We start from the raw sequence: 14,854 nt of genomic DNA, 5'->3' as shown, positions 1-14,854 counted from the left end.
ATTAAAGAAGGAATACTTGTTGGTCCTAAAATAAAAGTGTTGAACAAAGATGAGGTATTCAACTCAATGTTAAATAATGTAGAAAGTGCAGCTTGGACTTCATTTAAAGACATTCGCAAAACGTTTCTCGGCAAACAAAAATCCATCACCACGATATTGTTAATAAACTTCTTACTTCATACAGAGCTATGGGATATAATATGTCTTTGAAAATATATTTCCTTCACTCACATCTGGATTTTTTCCCGGAAAACCTCAGAGATGTAAGTGATGAACATGGTGAACGTTTCCACCAAGACATTTCGGTGATAGAAAGCCACTCACTATAAAGGGAAATGGAATACTAACATGCTAGCCAATTACTGTTGGGACATTAATTTGGGATGTGCCTGAGGCTATTTATAAAAGAAAAGCATCAGCGAAATTATTCTAACATAGGTATGGCCATGCAAATTTTTTTTTGTCTATCAGTGTTATTAATAAACTTACGGACTACATTCCACTGGGACTTAGAATCCTTACATCTATCTAGCATTTCATTAAAATACATTTGTTTAGACTTTATTTTATAGATAGCAACAAAGACTTTATTAACTGGTCACCTAAAAATTTAGTGTATTTAATACAATACTGGAGCAACCTATTATTCCCAGTTTCACTCCTTACCGTCCTATAAAGAATATTACTTCTTACTATTTTTCTAACTAAATTAACATGTATCCAAGGTTTCAAAATTTTATATTTATTAGAGCTATGATAAAAAGAGCCTTAGAAACATAATCAGAAAGATTAAGCATAAAAAAAATCACATGCAGTGTCAAAATTTGTATACTTATATAAAATATTCCAGTCTATATTCTGCAGAGCTAATCTAAATTTAGTAAAATCTATTTTTGATTTAATAACATTTTTACCAGTTATTATTACTTTCTTATAAATTATGCTTTTATCAACGTTTAAAATACCCATGGAGTGATCGGTTATTCCACTGTCTAATACATCAACAACAAAGTAATAACTGTACATAGGCTTATCTACAATTCTTAAAGCTTAATGATCAATACACGTTCCACTAGCTCTATGAGTAATAACATTAGTCAGCAAATGCAGACTGTGACTATGTAACATAAATTTATATTTACCAGTTGTTAAATTATCAGACAAAACATTCAAGTTAATATTCACAGCAATAAACAGATTATTGTCTTTCAAATTCAGTAAATAAGAATTAACCTCCTGAACGAAAATAGTTTCTGGATAAAAATTAAAATGATATAAGTAAACAATAATATAATCAAAATTCCCATGACTTAATCCTTCTGCAGATAATAATGTCATAGACTTGCAGCCAATATCTTTATCAACAAATGCAACCACTCCACCAGCTCTATAATTATTATTACAATTAAAAAAACAAAAATAATCCTGAATCTTATATTTATACATTTCATAATTACATTTATACATTTCACACCCAGACCTCTGTTAATAAAATAACTTTAGGCATACTTATCATTCTATTTAAATCTTCTACAAATAAATCAACATTTTTTTCCTTATACTACTAATATTTTGATGAATTAAATAAAAATGTTTATCACTACATACAGCCATTGTAAAACAATCTTATCCATCGGAAAAATATATTATAAAAAATAAAAAATCCAACAACTCCTCTCCTCTCTAAATAATTCTACAAAGAATCAACATCTTGATGTCTTAAGCACTATTACAGGGCTTCCTTCGTCTTTCCTAATCAGTATTTTTCCATCTTTTACACAGAGATATTTTAAAACTTATTTTTTTGATAGCCTTGGCAGCACCAAACTCTTCTTTCAACACTAGACTCTCATTTATGTAGACTGGAATGTCTATCCATATGGCCTATCCATATGACGCATGGAAAGGTTTCTCTTGATCTTTCTTTTCTTCATCAATTCATCCTTGTCAGAAGCTCTCACAAATCTCACCAGAATAGATGGTCTTCCTTCAGTATTCCTTCTTTGTATCCGGTGACAAACATCTATTATAATTCTCAAAAGAAGTCCTATCAGATGGAAAAAGAGCCCTATCAACCTCTTGAATAACTAAATACATATTTTCACCTTTAGATTGCAGTATTCCATGTATTTCAATATCATTCCTTCTGGAATACTGCTCCAAATCTTCACATTTAACCTGAAGCTCTAGATTCTTCTTTCTAAGTGACAACATTTCAGTAGTAAGCTCTTCAATCTTCCTGTTACTTTCCCTCAGTTGTGCCTCTTGATCCTTTAAACTCTTAATAACTATGCCTATTTGTGCGTGACAAAGTTCAATTGAACCGCCCAGATTTCTCTCCATTTCTTTTACTTCACTTCTAAAATCCTTAATTAAATTAAGTACATCTTTCAACGTAATGTTTTTTCATCCACATTTTGCAACATATCCTTTTACCTTAACCTTTTTACCTTTGAGCATTTCTCACATCTCCAGGTTTTATTTTCCTCTTTTAAAAACTTAACATCTTACTTGCTCATGTTAACACACGAGGCATGATACAGTGAAGAACAATCACTCCAAAGAATTTAAGATAGCTGGCCTCTAACAGATTTAGCATATACACTGCAAGATATATCTTCAAATATAACATTTTTATTTATAAATCACTAAATATTAAATTTAAACTTAGATAATAGCACAAGCTTATCTCTCCACAACAAAACTGAACTGTTCTGTTCATGACTGACATCAACTTATATTAATACAGCAACTACATTAAAATATTAATGGTATAAATAAAAGCAATTGATATTTGAATTATACCTAAATATTAAGATATAATGGTCACATCAAGGTTGTCATTAGATCCAAATTTTAATAAAAGTTATATATACCAAAGTTTGCTTTGAATTTTTTTTTTGACAGCATAATCTAAAATAATAAAATTAGCTTCAATAAGAAAATAGGCTTTTTTTATTTTGTTCATTCAACTACATTTGAATATGGATCTCAAGTACGGAGAAGCAAGATGAATAAGATAGAAACAGTGGTTTTCTCTTTCATTAAAAAGATGTTTGATCGTGTACACAACACACCATAATATTGCTTGTACCTTGAAGCAGGATTGTATCCCATCTACTTGAATGCAATTAAGCTTTATTTGGAATACATTAACAATGTTTACAAATGCCTTTAAACAGATGTTCAAATATATTGCTGAGATATATTATACAGAAAGACTTACTAGTATGAAAAATGGAATGATGTTTGTGGATATCCAATCTACAATTTAATTAAATATATACAAACTTTAAAATAGAGAGTTTGTCAAGATTATTAAAATAAAGATGGAATTGGGTAACATGTTAATACTGAATAATAGTCATAATCACTTGATATATAATGAACTGGATTACAATATAAAATATTCAGTGATGAAAATTTTAGTTCAATAAATTGGTGGTTTAAAGCAAGAACAGAACTTCTGTATTTAAACAAATATCGATGACCAAGTACTTCTAAAATATGTTCAATGTGTAATTAGAGTAAATGTAATGCATTTTTAGGTGAAAAGTCTTGTGCTATGTGAATCTAGGTTTAAAAAAAAGAGACTTATTTAAAAAAAAGAGACTAAAAAAATGAGATGATGCATTATTTAAATGGGAATAGGTGGTGGCAACTAGTTAAATACTATAAAACGGCACAGATATAAATATTTCATTTGATTAAGAAGTTCAATTATTAATGAAGACTAAATTTAATTTTGTTAATATTATTATTTTGTTAGTATGATAAAACTGAAATTTCTATTTTTCTTTTTTGTTTGTACGTTAATTATGAAGTTCTACAACTCCAACAACCTAGAGACCAGGAGTATTATCTGTATAAAAGAATGATTTTTGAGTTATAACTTTTTTGAGTTGCAAATATTTTAACACAAATAATAAAGACAACTACTGTTAATGGTTAATAAAGACAACTACTGTTATTATTATTATTATTACTATTATTATTATAAAAATAAAAGCATAATAACAAATTCATTACCAAACTGATGGTAGTTGCCATTTTTGCAAGTACTTCCATAGTATAAAATGTTGCCTGTGCATAGTACCACACTTTATGAAGATCAAGATGGTGCCTTCTATGCTGTGTTTCTAACTGTACTACAAAAACCTGCATAAAATAAAACAACACAATAAAAAATTTTAAAAAAATCAATAACAAATACTGAATCACTTGAAACCTAAGAGCAAATTAATTATTATAACTGCACTAAATACAATAATAATTGCAGAAAATAATAAGTAAATTATCAATATTAATTAATTATATTACATCATAAGATCACAATTTATTTAATTACCAAAATTTGAATTATAACATTTTTTTAATTACTTATGTAGTAAAACCTGAATATCAATAAATTCAAAATTCACAAATTATAAAAAACAATTTATTTGAATGTAATTACAAAATTAAGTATAAACTGAAAATGTAGGATCCCACAAAAATTTATTCTTGAAATTAATAGGGTAAGAAGTTATACATTCACTGGTGGTTTAAATTTCATTTAATTTTATATGAATTATTTTAATTACAAAAACTATATATATATTATTTTACTGAAATTAATCTTTTTTTAAGATTCATATTAATCCCTTATTCTGTTAAATTATATTAAATAAACAACTTAGTAAAAAATATTTAGAAAAGATATATATGATCTTAATTTTTCATGAAAGTACTTTCACAGGATCCCGCATTCTCAGTCACGACTGAAATAATTACATAATTGCACAATATAAATTAAAAAAAAAAAATTCTAAAATAATGAAAATTGAGATTTTATTTTATTTATTATTCTTGTTTTTTTAAATTTTCATCACATATATGCCTAACTTAATATCAGTGGACAGCAATGGTAGCAGCTCAGAAATCAATGGGAGCACAGTACACATGTTGAGCTGGTACAAGTGCCACTCTCGCCATGCCAATGACCATGCAGTTTTCCCACCATAGCGGCGCTGCAGCCCCACCACTCTCAGGCTCCAATAAAAGAGCATGCACAAGAGTTAATTTTTAATTCATCATAGACGACCAAGAAGAAGAAGATGGAAGAAATTCCCTGGTCACCTCAACATGGGACCTTCTGGTAGATGCCAACATCTCCAACGAAGCAGCAGGCCTGGCCATCTCGCCAAGGGAGCTGCCGGACACAGATGCTACAACTCTTCTCAGACCTAATGCAAAAAACGGCCCTTTTCAGGGCTACCACAAGGTTATAAAGCACAACGTGCCATCAAAGCCATCTAAGAATAACTGGCGCCCAACGTGGGATGAAGATCATCTGGAGGTGAAGACTGGACATAGCCACGCCTGTCGACCTCATATTCGCCAACAAACCAACACACAAGCGGCCCAACAGCATTGACTGCCTGGTTGCAGGCATTTGTGCAACATTTCCGCCAGCGATAATGGCACACTTCAGCGGCCTACCACATGAGGACCCAGAACTGTTCCTCTCTCCTCTACAAGAACAGAGAGTGTCTGTTGAGCAATGGGCCAAGTACACTGAAGGACAACTGAAAGGAGAGACTCTGTCCTGGTCAGAAAATACAAAGACCTATACAACTTAATTAGTCCGAGTTCATAGACTGATTTTGGCATCAATATTGGCAAGCTCTGGTCTCAACTTTACAAACAAATGCAAGGAGGTAATGAATCAGCGAAGCTTTTCCTGTTGGAGAAGAGGAAACTCATTCACTGATTAGCTCACGGTAGCAAAGTTGCGCCTTCCTACCAATTATGCTGGAGCAGCTCAGACCCCAGATTCGACTTTCCCTGCAAGTCGCAACCATCCATGATATTGACAACCTGCGGCATTGAGCCATGATCATTGAAGCAGACGAACAGGAAATCCAAGTTACAATCTTAAAGAGTACTCATGAAATCAGAGTTAGTTCTGGGCAGAGTTTGCTGGATAGAGTAGGTGAGCTTCAACTGGATACTTCCATGGCTAGAACAAATGACAAGGCAACTTGACATAGAAGCAGCTTGCCTCCATGATGTCATTACTGCCCAGAGCACCATTTTCAGACAGACTCCCTAATAAGAGAGTAGCAGGGAAACGTGTTAGGGTTCTGGCTGTGGAGCCAATCGGGGCCCTCAATCAACTAGGCTCTGACATCCCTAGAATCACCATCAAAGAAGCAGGATGAATCATGAAAGCAGCCAAGACTCTGTGGCCAACTTCAGCCTTGGAAGAACTGAGCTGTTATCGTGGCAAGCCAAATCCAACACAATCATCAAAATAGATCTGGCATTGAATTCTACTACCTGCTATATCACAGGAGTGATGCAAATAGAGTTTCTCTGCAACATGAAAATTCCCACAATGCTTCTGCTAGTTCCAGGTCTTCGGAAAGAAATCATCTTAGGGCACAACTGGCTGAAGGAGCAACAAGCTGTGTTGGACTACAGTTGTGGCTGCCACCAACTGGGTAGGGAAACTCGCAAAACTGTTTTTTGGCACGATCGACCGAAACCTGCGGCATCGAAACTGGACTGGTCGGCAGTGAAAAGTACAGCAACCCCGAGGTAAAGACAAGATTGCAGATGGTGTTGATGCGGCACCAGGGAGTATTTTCCAGCGCTCCCTTGCAACCAATTCATACAGCAGTAGATGACATTATTGTTTACAGCAGTAGCTGGGAAGAACACTTATGCAACCTTGACTTGGTTCTGGAAAACCTACAACAACTTCACCACTTGATGAGCTCTTTGAGAAATGCCAATTTGGCAGAAATGAGGTGTCATTTTTGGGCCATGAAATCATACCCACGGGCAATATTCCGCAGCAGCAACACCTATGTGCCATCATTGAACACAAGACTTCTGGGTCAAGAAAGGAGCTGCAGAAGTTCATTGACACCGGTAACTGAGCAAGGGTAACTGGGCAAGGATATAGCTCAAGATTCTCACAGCTTTCCATGCTGCTGACTCACTGCTGCAAGGGAAACACTGGAAATGGACAGACACCATACAGCAAGGCTTCGACGTTGTTCGGTAGGCCTTCAGCAGACTGTTATCTCAGCCGGATCCAGAGCTTCCTACAGTCTTGCAAACAGACACCAGCCAGTGAGGACTGGGACCCATGCTTTACTAGCAAGGCAATCACAGGGAGTGAAGAATCATTTCGTACTCCAGCACGAAGCTTTCAGATGCAGAGGAGAAATATCACTCTCCAATGAGCTTGAATACCTCGCCCTGGTGTGGATAATCAAACTCTATCGACCATAACTTGAAGACCAAACTTTCATCCTCAGAACAGACAACAAGACTTTGAAATGGCTAAGGCAGACCACAGGGCAAAACAAAATATGCTCGTTGGGCCTTATTGGTTCAAAGTTTCAAGTTTACAATAGAGCACTGCCCTGGCCGGGAGAATGAACTACCAAATCTGGTGTAAAGAGAACCGGCGGAAGAAGAAAATACTAAAATGGTACAGGATGAAGGTTGACTATAACAAACTAAATGCAGCCAAGAAGAGAGTGGAGCGGTTACACCCCTATTGCAAGAACTTGTCGCCACTTCCCTGTTCCAACAGGTGTGGGAAGCACAAGAATCCGATCCAGAGTGCCAAAAAATATGCCAGGATCCAAATTCGGTCCCAGGCACTCACTTTAGAGTAGACAAAGATGGCATCGTATGGACAGCACGGTGCAGCACTAGGGCAGGACCCTGACCCGTGGGAGTGTATGTCCCACCCAGCAATCGCTCGGCTGTCATACGACACTACCACCACACTCTAGAAGCTGGTCATCCTGGAGCAGAAGAGACCTGATGGACGAACCGCCAATAATGCGATTGACAGAGCTTTATGAAGGACGCTTGGCAGTACATGCAGGAGTGCCGCACATGCGCCGCTGCAAACAAGGGCCAAACCCTTCACCAGACAATCAGCGACCTCAGAGGCCTACAGCTTGTTGGAAGCATGTGGCGATTGATTTAATGGGTCCATACCCAAAAATGAAACGAGGCAACAGGTTCCTAGTGGTGACGACTGACCTGTTTTCCTGCTGGGTAGAGGCTAGGCCCGTTCCTCAAGCTGACATAGACATCATCTTCAGCTGTTTGGAGGAGGAAGTATTTTGCTGGGGCTATCCTGTGGCCATCCTGACAGATAGCAGGACTGCATTCACAAACCGGAAGTGGAAGAAGTTATGCTGCCAATGTTAAAAAACTGCCCTTTTAAGGGCTACCATAAGGTTATAAATTACAACAAGCTGTCGAAGCCAATCTATGACAAAAACGACCCTTTTCAGGGCTTCCACAAGGTTATAAATTATGAGCCGTCAAAGCCAATTGACGACAACAACAGCCCTTCACAGGGCAACTACAAGGTTATACAGTGCCACATGTTGTCTAATTACTTCGACAACAAAATATTTTATTATGTGGTTATTAGGTTTGTATGCTGGTTTAAATATTTCTTTATTGTAAGTTTTACTAATGTTTTCAATGTTATTAGTATACCATGAATTTTGTTAGAACTTCGCCGGTTAGTGTCCGCAGAACTGGATGGCACGGTGAAGTCAATGAACTATGTTTACAGTTCTAAACATGACCAAACCTAAAATTGAAATGAAAATGGGGAAAAAAATAAAAAAATAAGCATGAAAACATTGTGTATTTCAGTTCAGTTAGATTTGTAATAAAGCATATTTTCAAAAAATACAAGTTTTGCTCGACAATGTTTTTTTCTTCCATTTGATGCCCGTGGGACTCAAATATGTCACTTTTTCCTCAAAAAGGAGGGTTTACGAATCACGCTTCTAGGTAGCAGTACTTAGCGCAGTACATAGCACTACGTAGCGTACAAAAACTTGATAATGTACTTGAAATAATAAAATTTAAACGAAAATAAATATATACTACAGCTTGTTTTAATAGCAAATGCTCTTAAATAGTAAATGAAAGTACTGAAGATGAAATATTTTTTTTTAATTCCCATCACTTCATTAAAAAATAAAAGTATTAGTTTACAAGAGATTATAGCTGCTTATAAAACACAAAATATATGAGCAGTAGGAAAGTGTTGCAAATATGGCAACAAATATTTGTTACATAAAACAGAAATAAATTCGATAGGTAAAATTTTATTCTACAGTTAGAACTATTTGAACTTATTAATGGAGAATAAAAAAAAATTGAATTTAATAATAATATAAAAAGTGTGTCCACAGATATAATTAAAATCGAGGGTTACACTTACATAGTAATAAGTGCAATATTACATCATGGATCTTCGATTTGTGAAGGTCATTATACTAGTTTTGTTAAAAAAGGAAAAATATGGTATGAATTTAATGATATGACTATCAACAAAAAAAAAAAAATTGGCCGAGAAATTCGAAGAATATATTTTTTTTGTTCTAGAAAGGCAATCAATTTTAATAATAGATCCATAAGATAATCAGTAACTGATAAAAACATAAAAGAATAATCTAACAAAACGCAGCGATATCCAAAAAAATTACAATGAAATTGTAAAGGTACAGTAACAGTTTCGCAGATATCATTTCTTCTGCTCAAAAAACAAAACATTTCTTCTGTAGAATTTTATTTATATTTCTGTAATATAAATAAAACTGTTTTTAACAAGATGATACTATATCAAAAAAGGTAAGACACATTATATTTCTATTATCAAGATCTTTTATCAATTTAGAATTTTGTTTAAAAAAACAATACATGTTAAATATATGTAATAGATATACAATAATAGATAATAAATGATGTTTAAAGGTTCCATATAATAAGAAAAAAATATAAAAATTTTTATTATTCACCGTTTAATAAATGAATCAGGCTGGTAAGAGTTTTGTAACAAATTTTTATATTTTTTTCTTATTATAAGGTATGCTTAAATGTTGTTTATTAACTATTATTTTATATCTATTGCCTATTACATATATTTAACATGTATTTTTTTTAAACAAAATTCTAAATTAATAACAGATTTTGGCAACAGAAATGTAGTGTCTTACCTTTTTTGATATCAGTATAATTTTGTTAAAAACAGTTTTTATATTACAGAAATTTTTGTTGTTTGAGTGGAAGAAATGATATCTGTGAGACTTTTACTGTACAGTTTACTATTTCATTGTAATTTTTTTGGATAAATACTTTATATAAAAATTTTTTCACTCTTTTATGTCTATAAATTGGTTGTAAGGTAATTACTTTGTTATTGTGTTTTGATAGTAGTTTTTATAAATATTATTAAAGTATCATAGTCATAATTATCATAGTCATTTTCAACCACTATATGTTTTATGATATTTATTTCATTACTTAACTTTTCTTTGTTATTATGTGTTTATTTGATTGCTCTATTAATTATATTTGTGTAAGTGTTAATTTTATGATACCAAGGGTGATTTAATTTTTTATGATTTGTTATATTATTACATGTAGATAGGTTTTCTATAAACTGATGTTTCAATTTGGTTGTCCTTGTTTAGAAAACCTACATCTAAAATATCAACAATATGATACTTGAGGGCACTGTGAACTATGCTGTTGTGAAGGTTTTCTTGAATTTTAGTTTGAACAAGATCAATTTGCCATTGAAGTAATGGCGTACTTATTTACAACAGAGGAATATGCTGATATGGTATTCATTTTGGAAGTGTTTGATAGTTAAGGATTAATTAACTGACCACCTATTAAAAAACTATTAACACCAACTGATTTTTTTCACTGTCCCAACTTATACTGTTTTTGCACAGATCTCTGCTTCTTCAGAATGGTTATTTTATACAAAAAAATAAAAACATTAAAAACTGTACAAATACCTGTTATCTCTTATTAATAGAAGTAAAATAAACTATTCTGTGCAAGTTCTGAACAAGAACAAAAAGAAGCAGTAAATGCTAGCAATTAAAATTATAATTACATTCTCTACTGAATGCAATTCACTAAGCTACTTATAACTTACATAAACTATATCAAAACATCAGCAACTGAACAATTACTGATTAAGAAGGCTCTTACAAAAAAATGTATAATTAACTTTATTTAAAAAATAATAATCACCAATACTTATTATGTTTATTACTCACTCTACAATTATATATATAATTGATTTTTATTTAAATTTCACACGAAACAACAAATATTTTTTTTACCTGGTTGAGTACACTGACTTCTGGCAAATTGGTTTAAGTAAAAACAAGACAATTTTACGATGGATATAATGCCAGGAATTAACTTATTTTAATTAAAGTACTATATTACAGTGTTTATTTTTTTTAAAAAAGTAATTATCCATAACAGCCCTGTACACGTAATTTTCACAGGCCTAAATATGTAAAAAAAACTAACCTGAACAATTAGTTAAATAAATATCTATGTCTGTTAGGGCTATGTAGCACATAATAAGTTTTTTTTTACATAAATATACAAATGTAAAATTATACAGTTACTTCTATGATAATCATGTAATCCAAATTATCATTCCAATTCAGATAACAAGGATTCTACTGTAACATTATAATACTACACTAACATTAAAACTTACTAAATAATCTTTGATAAGTGAATCCATTGCAGCAGTTAAAGCATGATTTACTCTACCCCACGAACACTGCCTTTTATCTTGAATAAACCGTACGATGACTGAATAATGTGAAGCTAATGGTAAAATCTGCTGTACTAAATCTCTTAATGAAGGATCTAATTACAAACACATTTTGAAAATTATGAAAATGCAAAACAATATATAACATAATACATAAAACTATGTTTTATTATTTTTGTAAAAGAAATTAAATATTTACTATTATAGTGACATTACATGAACAGTAATTTTACTGCTCAGAGTAGGAAATTAGCATGAATAAAGTATGTTGTAAGATCTGGTAAGAAACATGCAATAAATCAACTTAATCAGAACCTAATGTTGCATAAAACTGAGTAGTGCTGTTAATTTCACATTTAGGTTGTACAGTATCGTCTGATAAGACTAGGTCGGGGATTGATTATTTATTTACCTGTTATTGATTATTTAATCTTACATAATGGTAAAACAATGACATATGAAAAAAGCTTTTAAAATAATCAACATTTTTAAACTATGATCAGCTCCCCCACCTCCAATTTTGCCCCAAAGTATTTTTTGGGTCACTTGCACTACTACTATGGTTAGGAACACATAAAAAAAAAATAGGTTAAAAAATATGCGATAAATAAACATAGCTTTTTCGGTTTCTGGGGAAGGAGAATTTTGGGGAAAAGTTTTTTTTTAAACAGTAAGATAAGCATGTATTTATTTATGCATGTACTAAGCTTAATATACAGTGGCATTATGTTTGCAAAATTTGGCTCCAAGAAACTATCTACTCAACCCCCTGGAGATATTAATCTCAAACTTTTATCAACAAACTGCCCCAAATTCTGTACCAAATTTAATCAAAATCAGTTAATCCAGTTAAAAGTTATTAAGCTTCAAACATGCCAACACATGTACATACGTATATGAAAATTACCTCCCAACTTTTTTTTTGTTTTTTGGGATCCCTGGGTCATGAAATGTCAAGAAATGCAAAAGAAAAACCCATTTCTCATTTTTTAGCAGATTACTTTTTTCTTGCAGGTAGCTCTAGAGGGTTACCAAAACGTAAAAATAGATAGAAATAGAAAGTAAAAATAGATTACACAGTCATCATTGTCTATTTTCTTGCCTGATCTAGTAACAGCAGAATTTCTTATCATTGAAGTTGAAAATGATGTTAAAAGGACACAACATTTTGAGTTACTTACATAAAAACACAAAACATTTCTAGCATAATTGCACGACTGGCCTGTAATAAATAATTCAAAAATGTTCAAATGGAAAAAATGTTGGTAGTGGTAATAAATAATAAATGGGAGTTCTTTGAACCTTATAAAACTGAAGATTCTAAGCAGGTGGAAAGGTTTTAATTAAAAATTTAGAAACTTACAATAAAAAAAAACTTATAAATAAATTTTTAAATTCCTAAAATCTTTCTAGAAAACAAATTGCAAAAGTAACATTGTTTTCCTTCATATCATTAACTTAGTTTTACAGGAGTACAACAAAAATAAGGAGTTGTAAAAAAATACAATGAACAATTATTTTTCTTTATATCTTTAATTCATTATATCCCTAAGACTATATCCACAAAGTTAAAAATTTCTGAAAACATAGAAGAACTCTGTGGGTATGTGACACAAGAAAAAATCTAAAACTTAAATAAGTTTTAATTTAATTAAAAAAAAAAAAGATCTGATACAAAAATTATTTTAATTCAAATATATATACATATAAAAATACAGAGCATCCCACAAAGAAACAAATATTTCACACTTGTATTCCTTTCATAAAAATAATGAAAAAAATTTGCATAAACATAGGTCTGGAAACGCTTTGTTAGAAAGTTATGGCTAGCAAAAGATTTCTCCTGAAATTCAGCTTCCCCAGTGAAATGAGGTCTTATCAAAATTTATAGGATGTTAATTGAGGGGCGAAATTAATGGCTACCTATGGTTTTTGACCTGAAAAATTGAATAAAGTAGGTTCCAGTACTGTATCTCCAGTAGTTTTCATGATATCTGAAATAAAACTGAAAAATTTGTTGTCTGAAAACAGTTTTATTTAGGTTTGCAATACAATAACTTTGTTCAATGACTAATAAAACATAAAATTTATAACAGAACTTATAGAGAATTTAATTCTAAAAATAATTATGTAAATAAGTTCAATAAAAATCAAATAAACGTTTTAAAAGATCAAATTTTACTGAAGAAGAAACAAAATAAAAAATAAATGAAATGACTTACACTGGACATTTTTGCAATCCATTCATTTGTTTGTTTAAAAAAGACAGTCAATAATAAACAAATACAGTATAGTATTTGATTACAGTATACTATTTATTTTATAGTATAGTAGTTAACTAAATACTTACAAAACAGTTTTAAAACATTCTACAAAAACAGGATTTCAAGAATACTGCATTAATTGAAGTTCTTATAGTTTATTGAAAACCTAAAGTTGGCAATACTGTTCTCTTCAAAAACAAAATTTGAATCGAAGTTACTGCACAGCTGTTCAACAATTAACTTATCACTAATCATAACTACTCCCTTATATGTGATTTGTGTAGTGTATGTGAGCTTTTTATGATCTGTATGTATATATAAAGTATTCGTGCTTTTTTAAAAAAGTAAGATGCCATTCAATTTTTCAAATCAAAATATATGCAGACATCGTTTTTGTTTACGGTTTAAATAATGGAAATAGGCGGGCCACAAAACGTGAATATGAACGAAGATTTCCAAATAGAGGAATACCTACTCACGAAACATTTTCTTAGTTTTCAATGACTTAAAAACTAATGGATCTTTTCAACAGCTGCTTGTTCCATTGAAAATCCTATAGAATAGCTTGTATTTGAGAAAGAAAATATCATTCAAATGATACAGCATCCTTGAGTCAGCAGTCACCAAATTTCAAATTGAACAGGCATATCCCAAAGTAAGTCTGGAGAACACTAAAGAAAGAGAACTTTTTCCTTATAGTTTACAAACTGTTCAAAATCTTCAACCAGCCACAGTGACAGTGAATTAAGATTAAATTTTTGTCAATTGATACAAGAAAATTGAAATATTGCTCATTACATTTTATTTACCAATGAATCTATTTTTACAAGAAACAGAATGCAAAATCTGAAAAATTATCACAGGTGGTCTCAACTGAAAATCTGAATGCAATAAGAGTCAAACTTTCAAACCTTATTTTTAATAAATCTATGATGTGGTATAATTAGGGACCAGTTAACTG

The 14,854-nt window shown here is 31.7% G+C and overlaps 1 protein-coding gene across 3 annotated transcripts in view; it reads right to left on the bottom strand.

The window, feature by feature from the left end:
- Positions 1 to 14,854, bottom strand: part of LOC142322356 (gamma-tubulin complex component 2-like) — a 78,004-nt gene that overhangs the window by 45,434 nt on the left and 17,716 nt on the right. For all 3 annotated transcript variants that reach the window (XM_075361344.1, XM_075361346.1, XM_075361345.1), the window contains 2 exons: positions 11,570 to 11,724; positions 4,030 to 4,158 (listed from right to left, as the gene is read on the bottom strand). In XM_075361344.1, coding sequence (XP_075217459.1) covers positions 4,030 to 4,158; positions 11,570 to 11,724 — 284 coding nt within the window. The remainder of the gene's footprint in view (positions 1 to 4,029; positions 4,159 to 11,569; positions 11,725 to 14,854) is intronic.

The sequence above is a fragment of the Lycorma delicatula genome, chromosome 3 (assembly GCF_047948215.1).
Source record: "Lycorma delicatula isolate Av1 chromosome 3, ASM4794821v1, whole genome shotgun sequence".
Taxonomy (NCBI): domain Eukaryota; kingdom Metazoa; phylum Arthropoda; class Insecta; order Hemiptera; family Fulgoridae; genus Lycorma; species Lycorma delicatula.
This window is presented reverse-complemented; position numbering and strand designations above follow the sequence as displayed.